A 13,800-nucleotide genomic window follows, 5' to 3' on the forward strand; every position below is an offset into this window, starting at 1 on the left:
CTACTATCTCTACTATCTCTACTATCTCTACTATCTCTACTATCTCTACTATCTCTACTATCTCTACTATCTCTACTATCTCTACTATCTCTACTGCTTCTAAGTGTTGTATATTTCTTAAATGTATATATATGAGTGAACTGACTGGTCATTCAATTACAACGGGGGATGCTGGATAACGAAACTGGGGTGTTGAATAACAATTCCCTTTAAATTTGATGAGAAGAGAGTTATATTGAAAACAATCGCTAGATGACATGCTATCAGGCAAGCACTGATTCTGATAGAGAAAACAATACCAAAAAAAAAAAAAAAACCAGCAAGAGGGGAAACTATATAGCTAAGAGATTTTCCTCCCTATAACCTTGTTCCACTTCTCAAATTTCCACTTCTCAAGCATACCTTCATCCCTGTCCCGCTTCTCGCTCCATATATCTTTTGTTTCGAGAATCCCTTTCGCAATCCAGCTTCCCTGCGCCATAAACTGATTATAGACCAAAGCTGAGTTTTTAGCGGCAGCCATTTCATCCTGTAAACTAAGAAGACGGCGGGCAATATCTTGCGCTTCAGCCTCCAAAGGCTGGAACTTTTCAGGAGATATAGCGTACAAAAGTCGTGACTTAACCATTCGACACACTGCATAGGTTCCTCGCAATGCCATGCGTGTTAGACACCAAGGTCCCAGAGCCTTATAGTCAAAATCTGGAGAAAAAACGAGAACGCCGTTTTCATCATCCATTAGTCCTCCGTCTTTGATTATGGGGTTCTTTCTTATCAGAGAAAGCCATATCATGAGGTTTTTACGTTTTGCCAATAAGCGCTCTGTGAGATCATCAACCACCTTTTTTGAAGGCGGACAAGACGCCATCAGAAGTGCCGTTGTGTCTTTGAAGAGCCTTGGTAGATCAATAAGACCGCCCCATAACGCAATGACAAATTCTTTATCATTTAAAAGAGTCGCATCTTCGTTGACCGCCTCTCGGATAACGACTTGCCACTGTGACTGTTCCAAAAAGCAGGGCGTATTGCTTAGAAATGCTGACATGACCTGGGTGGAGAAACAATGAGCCTTCTTTGTAGTTTCAAACTTTGGGGTCTGGATATTCTTACCGTTGGCCCAATATGTGATAGGAATAGGGCTTTCTCAAACTCCGACTTGAACATGTGAGCCCCTCGAGCCTCTACAAGTCTAGCCGCACCCCCGACGTGTTGCATCCAGGAATCTTTCTCATTTCCATTAAGGGCCTGTAAAAATTCTTTGGTTAATTGTATATTATAGGCTGAGAAGGCATTGTATATGCAATGTTATATTCACCTCGAAAATTCCTAGAAGCTGTGTCGCACAGAGAGTTTCCGGCTTGGCCCACTCGCGCTCATCTAGCAGTGCCTCTTGAAGCGCTTTAAGTGCTTTCTGATAATGCATTAACGCTTTTAAATCCCCCTTGGGCGATCTGTCTTCTTCTGGTTGCGAAAGATACTGAAGCTTTGCAATGACACAGTCTGTTGCGTGGCGAAGAAGCTGCACGTGTCCATACCGACTTGGGATGAAAGATAGAAGCCTCTGACTCGAAGTTTGTGCTGCTATGATGGAATCTTTGGGTTGGGTTGGCTCGTAGAGATAGTGAGAAAGGGTGCCGACGCCAAGACGAAGGCCGGTCAATGGCATGAGATTAAGAAGCACAGAAAACTGCTTGGGCATGTTCGGATCCTGGAAGGGAAATGGTACGTAGAGATCTATAGATTGGCGAATGCGCTGTACTTCATTTGAGTCTGGGCCATCTCTCGCAGCCTCAGAACTGGAGGGCGGGTTTACAAAGACTGGATACTGCCTCATGTTATGCTTGCCATAGTCACCCCTCTGCTTCCGGGCCACGGCAGTGTCTCTCATCGCCTGCTGCCGGATGCGCCGCCGAACCTGCGCATCGGGGACGAGGTTCGGCCCGTCGAAATTGACAAAGGAGAACGACTGCGGCATGTCGCCCGTAGATGGAGCAACTATGGTGGAAAGCGGATACTGAAGCTGAAGAAGAAGTGGGTTGGTCAAGGATTAAGAATTAAGACATGTAAAAATTGAGCCTTTGAGGACTAGTCCACGGGCAATCATTTTGGGGAGCGGTGTTGCAATTCGTCCTTTAACTAATATATTCCCAGTCGACTTGGAAATGCGTGGAAGCGCGACCCGAGGGGCAATAGCCGTGATTACTATTCATAATTTCAGATTGAGTTTAGGGCATGGACAAAAACTCCGACGTATGCACAATTCCAGGCTATACAAGCCACGGCGACACTTGTTCCTAATGTGGCTTGTATATATTAACACTCGCTGTTCTCGCTCCTTTATTTCATGTGTTGGCCGCATTAGGTTAGAAATGCAGGCGCGGCTGTGCTTATCATATGACAGTTGATGCACAGGCTAACATACCTGTAGCTACAGGGGGCTGAAGCTTGGCAATAGCTTACAGAGTCTGTAGTAATGTTATAAACAGATACAACGTTCTGTCAACTTTGTCATTGTAATGTGGGAGTATAATCATATCTATTAATCATCGGTTCAAAGGGGTTAAAACTCCTAGAAGCTATCGCGGCCGATACACGTGGGAGAACCTTGTGCTCAAGGAGCTTGTTATCATCAGCAGCCTTGTCACCCAAATTTCAGTATCGGATATAACGTGGAGCTGTCACTGCAATATTACCAATGCTCGAAATTCGTAAAATCGCAAAAAGGGAATAGTGATTGCTGGAAGTTATTATATGCCCTGGCAGATTGCCCGGGATACACGGGATGCAAGGTAGGTAGCTCAAGAGACAAGTGTGAGTACAAATTGCCATCTTTATCTGTTAAAGATACTAGAGATTTTACCATTCACACAAATTAATTAAACAATGTACATTTCGGCGTGAGCTGCATAGGTGCATATTGAAAAATCCTATTTGAGAAGGATGCCGAATCACCGAACCCAGGATACCAGTACGCGCAGTATTCTAGATTCTCAATACTATGGAGCGTGCCACTAAAACACGAGTCGCTTGTAACTGTTTGCTTACGAGCAATTTCGTAACCAGCAAGTTATTGCAGCGTGAGACATCATTCTTTGGTCATTACGCTGACATAGTGACTTTCATTTACATGTCATAACGTGCGAAGTAGATGGTAATTTATTGATGGTTTATTTGCTTGCCCTGTACGAGGTAGTTTGACGTCTCTTCAACAGGTGCAAAAAATTGACATTTCAAATAGACCGCAGTTAGTGTCTTCGTCGTCTTGTGTATGACTCTATAGAGGCGACTGTGGCAAATACAGCAAAGGGCATGGATAGGTGCACTAATTTGTAATTCAGGCACTTATATATACCTCTCTGCTCACTGGGTGAAATTGTACCTGTTATTAATGTACAGAATACAAAGATGCAGCCAATGGGCAGATTATACGCTGCTATATGCAAGATGGGCTGCCCCACACACGCTGCGCCCATGAACAGCTGAGGCTCTGGCTGCCAACCAACATGTATTAGAAGAGATGGATGGAAGATTCGACAGAGTACCGGCGTTCCGGTTCTTGGGCTAGCCCCCGCATCGCATCTCGACTCTGTGAATGCCAATGCCAACCACTGCTGCGGGTACCCACCGCCTGGCTTGCCACTATGTAATAAAATAGCAGCAAATAGCTACTGCTAGCATCAAGCTTGGGGGCTGGGCTTACCACAGTATCTAATATCCCGACCTCGGCCAGGCTGCCGTTTAGCTGCGTGCTTAGTCATCGCGGCCTAGCAGCAGCCATATCTTCCTCTGGGGGTTTGCGACAGTGACCAACACTAATCTTCAATCTCCACTCTTCTGCTTCATACGGGAATGGGGCTTCATCACCCGGAATCAAAAAATCTGCGGCTTCTCGGACTGTCCCTGCATTGATGTCATCGCTGTGACCCCCATGGACATCCAGCCGCCGCCGTCAAAGTCCAGTCGTCACCTAGATAGAGAGAGGAAACGAGCGGCTCGAGCGTACGTTGTCCCAGGAGCTGAGCAAGCTGAAATCAGAAGGAATCTTATCTGACGCGGCGAATGTAGGTGCGATGGCTGTCGCCGCCAGAAGGAGAGGTGCGATGGAGGTGTGCCGTGTCGGAGGTGCTTCCGGCTAGGCCGCCCGTGCGACTTCACAGCGAGGGCTGCCGATACCGAGTCCCAGGCCGGCTCAGGCGTGCGCCCGGGAACAATAGCAAGGTAGACCTTATTATCCACGATGCTGTTTTGATTGTCCATGCTCAATATCATAAGGCGGAACCGTTCTGACAACCACCAAAGACCCCGACCAGCCGAGAGCGCGGCTGATCAGGCCAAACGCCTCGAGTACCTGGAAAAGATTGTCCAGGGCTACCTCGGCAGCAAAGATGCGCTTGACCTCGACGCTCTCAAAGACCTGGCCGAGGCCACAGACAAGCGCCGAGGCTCCTCTCGACCGGCTGATATCTCATCCCAGAGCTCTGAATTCGATGGCGTGGACGAAAAATTTGAGATGCGACCTCTCCACGGCAATGTTACACGTATAATGCTTCATCTTGCCCCTTTTGCCACGCGCCGGAAACTAACTCGAGCCAATAGATTATTCCGGAGAATTTTCACACTGGAACTTTTCCATGCGTATAAAGAAGTGGATCGACCAAACAGTCACAAATGATTCTTTAAATGTGAATACAGCATGCTCTCTCTGCCCTTCACATCGAGGCTGACCAGCTTATGTAGCACTCATCCAAGTCTGCGACGGCATTCAAGGAATACTACCGCGCCGAGGAGCTCCAGTCAAACTCTGAAATTCTGGGATCACTATCATTATTACCACCGAGACCTATCGCCGACTTCCTCGTTTATTCCTTTTTCAAGCATGCGCAGACCAACTATTTCTTTGTTGAACAAAACTGGCTCAAGGCCAAATTAAATCTTGCTTACGAGAATCCTGCATCTTTCTCTCGGAGAGATGTAGGAATAATTGGCATTATTTTTGCCACTCTCGCCATTGGAACGCAATTTGCTTACCTCGAATCGTTGGTTGAGGGCGCCGAGAACCCCACAGAGAAAGGGGCGGGCGCGTTTTCAGAGGATGCAGTTGGAATACTGTTCTATCAGCAGGCGTGCAGACTGCTTCCAGATGTTATTACAGTATCCTCGTTGGAGAGCGTGCAGGCCGTCCTATTGCTAGGTATATACACTCTGCCAGTGGATGCATCTGGATTGGCCTACATCTATCTCAATCTTGCCCTTAAGCTTGCGATACAAAACGGCATGCATAGGAAATATCCTGTCGAAAATCGGGATGTGCGCATTGTCGAAACCAGAAACCGGGTGTGGTGGAGTGTATACACGATTGAAAAGTATGTCTTATGGCAAGAGGATAAGAGTATAAAATTGCAACTTTGCTAATAACTGAATAGGCGTGTCGGAATCTTCCATGGAAGGCCAACATCTATTTTAGCTACTGATGTGGACGCCGACTATCCCATTCATCTCCCCGACCTTTGGTCGTCAACCACGCCAGTCGATACTGCACATCTCCTAGCGACTTTTGAACTAAATCAAAAGCTAAGCAGAATGTCCCAAGAGATGTGAGATCCTACGCTATCGTATATCAAGCTAAGTTGCTAATGATGTTATCTAGAACTGTCCTACGGTCTCTACCCAAACACGACGTTCCAGAAGGCCTAAAGAGGCTCTTGGGGCTACACCGTGAACTTAAAAGCTGGTGGGAATCTTTACCAAACGACATTTTCTGCAAAGAGTTTACATCTCAGTCGGCAATTTCTCGCCAACATATGCATCTGCACCTGGAATTCTGCCTTGTACGCATGTATGTTGGCCGCGTTTTTATCTTCCCCGAGGCTGGATTTAAAGACGGCAGCAGTCCGGCTACATCTGCAAACGGGCCCTCCAGTGCGTCGCTAAGCAGGAAGGGTACTCGCTCGACCTTGGTTGCAGACTGTACTGAGGCTGCACTGGCAATTATAGACACGTGTCGCTCTCTGCGTAACAGTATTGGCCTTGCTCGTGCGTCGTATACTGAATTCAGCTCTTGTCGGGCAGCTCTTTTAGTCATTACTACGCAATGCCTTTCTCAAAAGACATACATGTTCCGACAGGCTTTACGAGATGGGCTATCTATGCTCAAGGAAATGTCAACTGGCAGTCAATCCGCACACTCCGAAACATCGCTAATAGAGGCATTCGAACAAGCTATAGCCAACATGAACGCACAAGAGCTGACGGCTAGCTCTATGGTGAGCGAGTCTGAATATGCAAAATTCAAAAAATGGGAGCAACTATGGAAGAGCGACGCGCCCATAGCAGAAATGGCTGAGAGAGGCGTTGAGAGCAAGCCAGTGCCGATGGTACCGCCAGTGATGGAGCAGCCGAGGCATATGGGAGAGGCTCCGAAGGAAGAACCCGCGATGATGCCAACAGGCACTCCATTCTTTGGCGTAGACGGACATTTTGCATCATTTCCGCAAAGTCTAGATGATTTCTCGGCATTCTTTGGGAATGAATTTGGCAATAATATCGATTCAGGACATGGATGAAAAACGTCGACGATAAAGAAATGAATTCAACCTAACAAGATATCGAAGCTGCCTCACGTCAAGTCGCCTATACTTGTAACACGACAGAGAACAGGGCTGGATGATGATTACAGTGGTCGACCAGAACAGTGAGCACCCCTGCTGCAGGGCCTGCAACACAACTACCACGCCAGCTTTTGCATAAGGCTGGGTGTCTGAAGGGAGAGCGTGCTGACGTGGCGGCTGGCCTAAAAGCCTTGTACAAGCCGCCACTATTATAAGACAATGAGCAAGGCTGGGGCTCGCCAGCTTATAATTAAACATAACAACAAGAGATAGGTCGCGCCGCTGATCTAGCAAAGATGGATAATAGTTTCGGAGATCATTATGTATGTATTAATATGATATCACTTCTGACATCATGGTTCTTGAAAATATGCGAGTGTCATCGTGGGTTATTGTCAAAGCTTCAAATTATGGAGAAGCCGAGGGTTGAGATACGTAGATCTGGGCGGACCCCTGCTGCTTGGCTGCGTGGCTGGAAATGGCAGGTTGATGCCGCTTTTGCGTGATGTGACGGTTCTACAAAGACGGATTGGGACTATTAATTCCCTGTAAGTTTTTAGTTGTTTCGTATATCACAATTCATCTCGGGGTTCGTATTGTCTGTTATCTCTGCTCCAACGCCTCCTATTATTCGCAGTAGTATTTCATAACACTTTATCATACAAGATGTGGACATGCGCAAAGCAGTTGCTAGCAGCGCAAGTCCCTTTAGAGAGACGCGATGCGACAAAACGTGTTCCCCCTCCGGCATTGCGCAGGCTGTTTGAAGATGGATATGCCTTGGAAGAACGCGGGTATATAGCGTCTCACTGGCGTCACGGCGATCCTGCGCTTGCATCGTCATACCAGAACGATCAGCCACCAGCGCCAAGCTACTCCAAAAGCGTCGGCCGCGCGGGGTGAAACCAGGTACAACGGCGCCTCCATTGGCCTGGCCCCTTCTGTTTCATTTCCCAGGGTTGTGGGGAATGCACATCTGAAACCTCCGCTGCACAGCCCTCTTTTTGGCCGTGCGGAATGGTTGATGCCATTCAATAGTCAAAACATGGGTTGGCAGTTAGTGAGTCTCGTATTGGGGGCTGACTAGAGACACGAGAGTGACAAGGTGAGCGTTATATACGAGCTCATGGCGGCCTCTGATTGTGACTGAAGGGATGGTGTTTTGTTTTGCTTTCTGCAAAAACGCTCTCTTACACACACATTTACTACCCTACCGCCCTCATTATTTTCTCTATTGCAGTAATGGAAGGTGACAACGGCGTCATCATGGTGCGCGAGATGTCAGGAAGCATACTCAGCCGCTCAATTGAGCAGCTAACCAGCGTTTCCAATCGCCTGTTGGCGCGCTGCACAGAAACTCAGGAGAGTAACACATGCGAAAAGCCCTTGTCTCAAACGCATGTTCTTATCGCAGTAATCATCTCTACAGCGTATGCTCTCTCCTTGCCTTCAGCTTATAATGTCTAAAGATGCAAACTTGCTGACCTTGGCCTTGTTTACTCCAGTTTGCTTCTCCTCGGATCCGTACTGTTAGTTCTATTTTGGCTACACCTGAGGCGGAAAAAGCTCGAAAAACTCGAAGATGCGTCTGATCCGTTCGAATTGGCGGCGTACGGCATAGAACCGCCTCGTGCGCAAAAGCAAAGAAGACGCGATCGCCTGCGAGCAATCATGGCGAGATGATGAGAAAGATATGGAAGATGTATCGTGATGCAGTTTCTATAAACGACTCTGGCTCCTGATATATATACGAAGAGGATGCATCGAGCTGCAGAGGCGGAAAGAAAGAAAGGGCTAATATCTCATCTTTGGTTATAAAGAACTATTTAACACCTCACGGATTGAGGGATAACTGGGCGAGTGGTCAAATTATGGAGAGTGGCATCTGGTTGAATAGGTCCATGATGTGCGCTCATTACCGCAGGCCGGCATACTGATTTAATTCTTGGGAGCGAAATGTTGTTATTGGTCAACGGATTGGAGTACAGGATGGTTATTATGGGATATCAGATTGTTATGATTTGGGTGGGATTAGCCTTCATTCTACGGATCATTTTTGAGATTCGAGCAGATACTGGATGACTGTCAGCCATCTTGGGCATATTTTTTACTTCTTGAGGCGCCAAATAGCCGATTTGAGCTATAGTATATAGATAATCGACGCCTATACAACTATTTAAAGCATTCGCTACGCCGGGTTTCCTGACAACAACAAGTGACATGAAGACGAGAGAATGGGATATTGAAGAGGTAAGCTTTTATCTTTTTTTTTCCTATACCTTTCTAATAACTAACTCTAAGAATTCTGATCCATTAATGCAATCGCTAAGCCAAATATTAACATGGAGCTATTCGCTCTTTTCGGAGATGTTCCGTTGTTTCTTTCTTTCTTTCCTTCTCTTTTCTCGAACCCGCGCTTAAATACCAGTCATAATCATCTTGGTGGTGAGGTATTCATCAACACCGTACTTGCTACCCTCGCGTCCGAATCCACTCTCCTTGACACCTCCAAAGGGAATGGCAACGTCGCTGATGGCTCCAACATTGACACCAATCATGCCAACCTGCAGCGCCTCAGCAACGCGCCAGCATCGGCTGTTGTCCTTGCTGAAGAAGTATCCTGCCAGACCAACATCGGCATCGTTGGCAAGCGCAACGACCTCCTCCTCGGTATCGAACTTGAAGAACGCGGCAACAGGTCCGAAGGTCTCCTCGCGGAAGACTTGCATGTTGGGAGTGACGTCCGCAAGAACAGTCAGATCGTAAAAGTTGGGGCCCAGAGGAAGTCTCTTGCCGCCGTGGAGCAGACGAGCGCCCTTGGAAATGGCATCCTGGACGTGCTCGTCGACCTTGGCCACCGCTCTGCTGTGGATCAGGGGGCCGTGTGTGGTCTTCTCGTCGAGGCCGTTGCCGACCTTGAAGGTCTTGACAATGTCGACGACGCGCTTGACAAACTCCTCGTAGATGCTGCTGTGGACAAAGATGCGGTTGGCGCAGACGCATGTCTGGCCGGCGACTCGGAACTTGCATCCGATCAAGTTCTGCACTGCCTTTTCCAGGTCGGCGTCCTCGAAGACGATGAAGGGCGCGTTGCCGCCCAGCTCAAAAGAGAGCTTCTTGAGAGTGGAGGAGCTCTGGTTCATGAGGATCTTGCCAACGGGGGTGGAACCAGTGAAGGACACCTTCTTGACAATGGGGTTTGTGGTGAGGACCTTGCCAACAAGAGGGGTGTTGTCGAAAGCGGTGATGACGTTGACAACACCCTTAGGAATACCAGCTCGGTGAGCCAGCTCAGCCAAAGCAAGCGCAGTCAAAGGCGTCTCAGTAGGAGCCTTGACAACAACCGTGCAGCCCGCAGCCAAAGCAGGGCCAACCTTGCGGGTAATCATGGCAGCAGGGAAGTTCCAGGGAGCAATCAGACCGCAAACACCAATGGGCTCCTTGAGGGTGACGACGCGGCAGTTGGGGGCACTGGGCTGGATGACATCGCCGTAGATTCGGGGCGCCTCCTCGGAGAACCACTTGAAGAAGTTGGCGGCGTAGGCGGCCTCGCCTCTGGCATCAGGCAGGGCCTTGCCGTTCTCTAGGGTGATGATCTTGGCAATGTCCTCGGCATTTTCGACCATGAGGTCGTACCAGCGGCGTAGAAGACGGGAGCGCTCCTGAGGGGGCACCTTGCGGAATGTCTGGAAGGCATCGTTGGCCGCCTTGATGGCATTCTCAGTGTCCTCGGCGTCAAATTCAGGGCATTTGGCAACCTCCTCTCCAGTAGCAGGATCTGGATATCAATGTTAGGAAATTCCATCTATATAGACAAAAAAGACATGTTTGTCTTTCATATCCTTGGTGGTTTTAACTTACTGTCAACAGTGAACTGTTTTCCTGACTTGGCGTCGACCCATTCGCCGTTGACGTAAGACTTCGTCTTCAGCAGCGATGCGTCCTTGAGCAGCGATGCAGCAGCAGCAGACATTTTGTCCTGATGTATTCTCAAACTTATCGTGACTCTTTAATTTTCTAAATGTGATAGGGAAACAAGTTCAAAATATTTTTATGTATTTTTGTCTGATATATATGACAAACGGGCTCCTTGTAGTCCTCCCCGCCTCTTCTTATAGAACCGGCTGCAAGGCAGCATCCGGATGGATTCCGAACCCATTATCAATCCATCGCATTACCAAATTGCATCCCATCCACGATTCATTCCCACGCCGCCAATTCCGATATCGTCTTGCCATTCTTCAATCTTCCACGACCGGCATCTCCAGAAAGCACCCGGAAGCTGTTCACGTGGACCCGGCAGCGCAGCCGGAACCGGCCCGGTCGTCGACGCTAAACCCCATCCCCACGTCCGCCACCGTCGTTAGCCGGCAAGGCCATTGCCGGGGCACTTACAAGATCCAAAGTATAAAGAACAGAGTATGCGCTACCTTGAGTTTATAAAAGGAGATATCTTGTTCTTTGTTTTGTTATAGCAGAGCAATCTTGAACTTTAATCTTTTTTCAATCATTCAAGTTCATTTTACTTCCGCAAAAATGTCTGCTGTTCGCGAAGTCAAGGTGGCCACTGAGATCCCCGGCCCCAAGTCCAAGGCTGAGGCCGAGAAGCTGGGTGCTTTCTTTGATAACCGAGCTTTCTACTTTGTTGCCGATTATGACAAGTCCTTTGGCAACTAGTATGTTATACTTATATCTCATGAGTTTAAAGGAAGTTTGAAGCTAACTTATATGTAAAGCATTGTCGATGTTGACGGCAACCAGTACCTTGATGTGTATGTTTAATAGACTTATATGGCTGCATATAAATCTTATGCTTTAGGCTTTGTATCTAACATTTTCAACACAGCTACTCTCAGATTGCCTCCATCCCTGTTGGTTACAACAACCCAACTCTGATCAAGGCCGCTCAGTCCCCTGAGCTCATCTCCGCCCTGGTCAACCGCCCTGCTCTGGGTAACTTCCCCTCCAGCCAGTGGCACGATGTCCTGAAGAATGGTCTCCTCAGGGCCGCCCCCAAGGGACTCGACCAGATCTTCACCGCCCAGTCTGGTTCCGAGGCCAACGAGCTGGCCTACAAGGCCGCCATGATGCTCTACCGACGAAAGCAGCGTGGTGAGGGTGTTGAGTGGACCGAGGAGGAGATTGCCTCTTGCCTCAACAACGCCAAGCCTGGTTCCCCCGACCTGGCCATCCTCAGCTTTGCCAACTCCTTCCACGGACGAGGATTCGGTAGCTTGTCCACCACCCGCTCAAAGGCTGTCCACAAGCTCGACATCCCCTCATTCAACTGGCCTCAGGCTCCCTTCCCTGCTCTCAAGTACCCCCTTGAGAAGTACGCTGCTGAGAACGCCGCTGAGGAGAAGCGATGCCTCGACAAGGTTGAGGAGCTCATCAAGACCTGGGTGTTCCCCGTCGCTGGTCTCATCGTCGAGCCCATCCAGTCCGAGGGTGGTGACAACCACGCCTCTGCCGCCTTCTTCCAGGGCCTTCGTGACATTACCCAGAAGCACGGCGTCACCATGATTGTCGACGAGGTCCAGACTGGTATGTCAAACTATCTTTCAGGTTCGCCATATTGAAAAAAGTCGCTAATGCACCGTGTGTAGGATTCGGCGCCACCGGCAAGTTCTGGGGCCACGAGCACTGGAACCTTACTTCGCCCCCCGATATTGTGACCTTCTCCAAGAAGGCCAACACTGCGGGCTACTTCTTTGGCAACCCTAAGCTGGTGCCTGACAAGGCTTACCGCCAGTTCAACACGTTAGTTGCCCCTCTATATGATGGAGATTTTTTTTTAGTGTACATGTGCTAATTAAGAAAATAGCTGGATCGGTGACCCAGCCCGTGTTGTCATGGCCAAGGCCGTCGTCGAGGAGATTCTGTCCAAGGACCTCTGCAACCAGACTGTAAGTATAGCTGAAGAACAGAAAATTATTTTTTCCTCGTTAGTATCAAACAGCTAACTTTTTTTTTTAGGCTCGCGTTGGTGCGGCACTCTACAAGGAGATGGAGCGCCTCGCTGAGAAGTACCCACAGCTGGTTGAGAACCTTCGTGGCAAGGACCGAGGGTGAGTGGCATTCCAGCCAATTGAATGAATCGAATAGCAGCAAAACTAACGCCTCTCATCAGAACCTACATTGCCTTCGACACCAAGGACTCTGCCGCTCTTGTCAAGAAGATGAAGACCCTTGGCGTCAACATTGGCACTTGCGGTGTCCGAACCGTGCGACTTCGCCCCATGCTTGTCTTTGAGGAGGCTCACAGTGAGTCTAGCCCCCAAACTAGAACAAACTTGTATTTTCAGCTAAACTAACAATTTTTTTTTTACAGTCCCTTACCTGATTGAGTCCCTGGACAAGGCCCTCGGATCTGCATAGAGAAGAAAAAGCTTGGGTAGCGAAAAAGGCGTTGATTCATAGGAGAAGCCATTTTTTAATCATTGTATTTGAGTTAACTGTATAAACTATCTGGATTTGGCGCGCATCATATGGCTTTAGAAAATTGGATCAAGTGGAAAAAGAAATATACCATTTAAAAATTAATTACCTTGTCAATGTTCTCCTTACGTGTGATGTCAAGTAAAAAGACATAGTTCAACGGCATAATACATAATGCATGTATCCTTTGTTCATGTATCCTTTCTTCCATCTCGGTTTTGAAAATACGCCTTAATAATCATCCATCATTTTGACATCCTTGACGCCGCCCTTGACGCCGCCCTTGATAGCCAGCTAGATCAATTTTTCCCCCTTCCACGTGTGGCCAACGCGGTTCTCCATCCCTTATCATCCCAACTCCACATCTTCTCTACGTCAGCCGAGATAGCAAAATCTTACTGCTATTACACTACAGATTCACTTCGCTATGTGTGGGGAAATTTGCCACCACGTAATACTTTGATCATGCGGGCATCAAACAAATTCGCGCACTAGACCCCAGAATCTCCAAACTAGTTCTAGAACTCTCTCGCAAATGGCATGAGGACCTGTCACTTAATCTCAAGCCTATCAAGTCGCAAAGCGTGGAGAAGCCTTCGTCCATCTCCGGTGGCCGGGCCGGAGGCTGGACCGCCGAATCTCGTCACGTCCCGAGTCAGGGCCAGGTTCTTGTTCCTGTGCCATCCCCGCATTCTCCATATTCGAGAAGCCGGCAGATGCTACGCCGGGAGAGATACGCCCGGGGGGCTGTCCG

The 13,800-nt window shown here is 48.4% G+C and overlaps 6 protein-coding genes across 6 annotated transcripts; 4 read left to right on the top strand and 2 right to left on the bottom strand.

Moving 5' to 3' along the window:
• Nucleotides 1–214: 214 nt before the first annotated feature.
• On the bottom strand, nt 215–2,258 carry GGI43DRAFT_401806 (uncharacterized protein). Its single transcript, XM_083205627.1, has 3 exons — nt 1,316–2,258; nt 1,111–1,245; nt 215–1,048 (listed from the first exon to the last, which is right to left on the bottom strand). The coding sequence occupies exons 1-3, from the start codon at nt 1,973–1,975 to the stop codon at nt 341–343; spliced, it is 1,503 nt and encodes a 500-aa protein (XP_083061468.1). The 5' UTR covers nt 1,976–2,258; the 3' UTR covers nt 215–340.
• Nucleotides 2,259–3,701: 1,443 nt separating this feature from the next.
• Nucleotides 3,702–6,734, top strand: GGI43DRAFT_338662 (transcription factor domain-containing protein). The gene is made up of 7 exons (XM_083202091.1): nt 3,702–3,999; nt 4,066–4,218; nt 4,273–4,538; nt 4,597–4,682; nt 4,750–5,363; nt 5,424–5,594; nt 5,648–6,734. The coding sequence occupies exons 1-7, from the start codon at nt 3,929–3,931 to the stop codon at nt 6,561–6,563; spliced, it is 2,277 nt and encodes a 758-aa protein (XP_083061469.1). The 5' UTR covers nt 3,702–3,928; the 3' UTR covers nt 6,564–6,734.
• A 693-nt stretch (nt 6,735–7,427) lies between these two features.
• On the top strand, nt 7,428–8,792 carry GGI43DRAFT_401814 (uncharacterized protein). Its single transcript, XM_083205628.1, has 2 exons — nt 7,428–8,038; nt 8,114–8,792. Exons 1-2 carry the CDS (start codon nt 7,851–7,853, stop codon nt 8,289–8,291), a joined length of 366 nt encoding a protein of 121 aa, XP_083061470.1. The 5' UTR covers nt 7,428–7,850; the 3' UTR covers nt 8,292–8,792.
• Nucleotides 8,793–8,896: 104 nt separating this feature from the next.
• Nucleotides 8,897–10,669, bottom strand: GGI43DRAFT_401816 (succinate-semialdehyde dehydrogenase (NAD(P)(+))). Its single transcript, XM_083205629.1, has 2 exons — nt 10,470–10,669; nt 8,897–10,386 (listed from the first exon to the last, which is right to left on the bottom strand). The coding sequence occupies exons 1-2, from the start codon at nt 10,579–10,581 to the stop codon at nt 9,026–9,028; spliced, it is 1,473 nt and encodes a 490-aa protein (XP_083061471.1). The 5' UTR covers nt 10,582–10,669; the 3' UTR covers nt 8,897–9,025.
• GGI43DRAFT_401817 (uncharacterized protein) lies at nt 10,670–11,239 on the top strand. Its single transcript, XM_083205630.1, has one exon. The coding sequence runs from the start codon at nt 10,683–10,685 to the stop codon at nt 11,049–11,051; it is 369 nt and encodes a 122-aa protein (XP_083061472.1). The 5' UTR covers nt 10,670–10,682; the 3' UTR covers nt 11,052–11,239.
• On the top strand, nt 10,672–13,180 carry GGI43DRAFT_338708 (aminotransferase class-III). Its single transcript, XM_083202092.1, has 8 exons — nt 10,672–11,284; nt 11,345–11,380; nt 11,455–12,152; nt 12,215–12,368; nt 12,433–12,514; nt 12,585–12,676; nt 12,739–12,872; nt 12,940–13,180. Exons 1-8 carry the CDS (start codon nt 11,145–11,147, stop codon nt 12,984–12,986), a joined length of 1,383 nt encoding a protein of 460 aa, XP_083061473.1. The 5' UTR covers nt 10,672–11,144; the 3' UTR covers nt 12,987–13,180.
• Nucleotides 13,181–13,800: the final 620 nt, after the last annotated feature.

Source organism: Trichoderma evansii, assembly GCF_050947405.1.
Source record: "Trichoderma evansii strain SZMC 28006 chromosome Unknown GGI43scaffold_7, whole genome shotgun sequence".
NCBI classification, from domain to species: Eukaryota; Fungi; Ascomycota; class Sordariomycetes; order Hypocreales; family Hypocreaceae; genus Trichoderma; species Trichoderma evansii.

Excerpts from the sequence above, each read along its gene's own strand:
- GGI43DRAFT_401806 (XM_083205627.1), bottom strand. The coding sequence starts at position 1,975 with ATGCCGCAGTCGTTCTCCTTTGTCAATTTCGACGGGCCGAACCTCGTC. Across the intron at positions 1,246-1,315 it reads AGCTTCTAGGAATTTTCGAG|GCCCTTAATGGAAATGAGAA; the intron begins GTGAATATAACA and ends GAATTTTTACAG. Across the intron at positions 1,049-1,110 it reads TATCACATATTGGGCCAACG|GTCATGTCAGCATTTCTAAG; the intron begins GTAAGAATATCC and ends TTCTCCACCCAG.
- GGI43DRAFT_338662 (XM_083202091.1), top strand. The coding sequence starts at position 3,929 with ATGGACATCCAGCCGCCGCCGTCAAAGTCCAGTCGTCACCTAGATAGA. Across the intron at positions 4,219-4,272 it reads CGCCCGGGAACAATAGCAAG|GCGGAACCGTTCTGACAACC; the intron begins GTAGACCTTATT and ends CAATATCATAAG. Across the intron at positions 5,595-5,647 it reads AGCAGAATGTCCCAAGAGAT|AACTGTCCTACGGTCTCTAC; the intron begins GTGAGATCCTAC and ends GATGTTATCTAG.
- GGI43DRAFT_401814 (XM_083205628.1), top strand. The coding sequence starts at position 7,851 with ATGGAAGGTGACAACGGCGTCATCATGGTGCGCGAGATGTCAGGAAGC. Across the intron at positions 8,039-8,113 it reads GCAGTAATCATCTCTACAGC|TTTGCTTCTCCTCGGATCCG; the intron begins GTATGCTCTCTC and ends TGTTTACTCCAG.
- GGI43DRAFT_401816 (XM_083205629.1), bottom strand. The coding sequence starts at position 10,581 with ATGTCTGCTGCTGCTGCATCGCTGCTCAAGGACGCATCGCTGCTGAAG. Across the intron at positions 10,387-10,469 it reads AAAACAGTTCACTGTTGACA|ATCCTGCTACTGGAGAGGAG; the intron begins GTAAGTTAAAAC and ends ATTGATATCCAG.
- GGI43DRAFT_401817 (XM_083205630.1), top strand. The coding sequence starts at position 10,683 with ATGACAAACGGGCTCCTTGTAGTCCTCCCCGCCTCTTCTTATAGAACC.
- GGI43DRAFT_338708 (XM_083202092.1), top strand. The coding sequence starts at position 11,145 with ATGTCTGCTGTTCGCGAAGTCAAGGTGGCCACTGAGATCCCCGGCCCC. Across the intron at positions 12,515-12,584 it reads AGGACCTCTGCAACCAGACT|GCTCGCGTTGGTGCGGCACT; the intron begins GTAAGTATAGCT and ends TTTTTTTTTTAG. Across the intron at positions 12,873-12,939 it reads TGTCTTTGAGGAGGCTCACA|TCCCTTACCTGATTGAGTCC; the intron begins GTGAGTCTAGCC and ends TTTTTTTTACAG.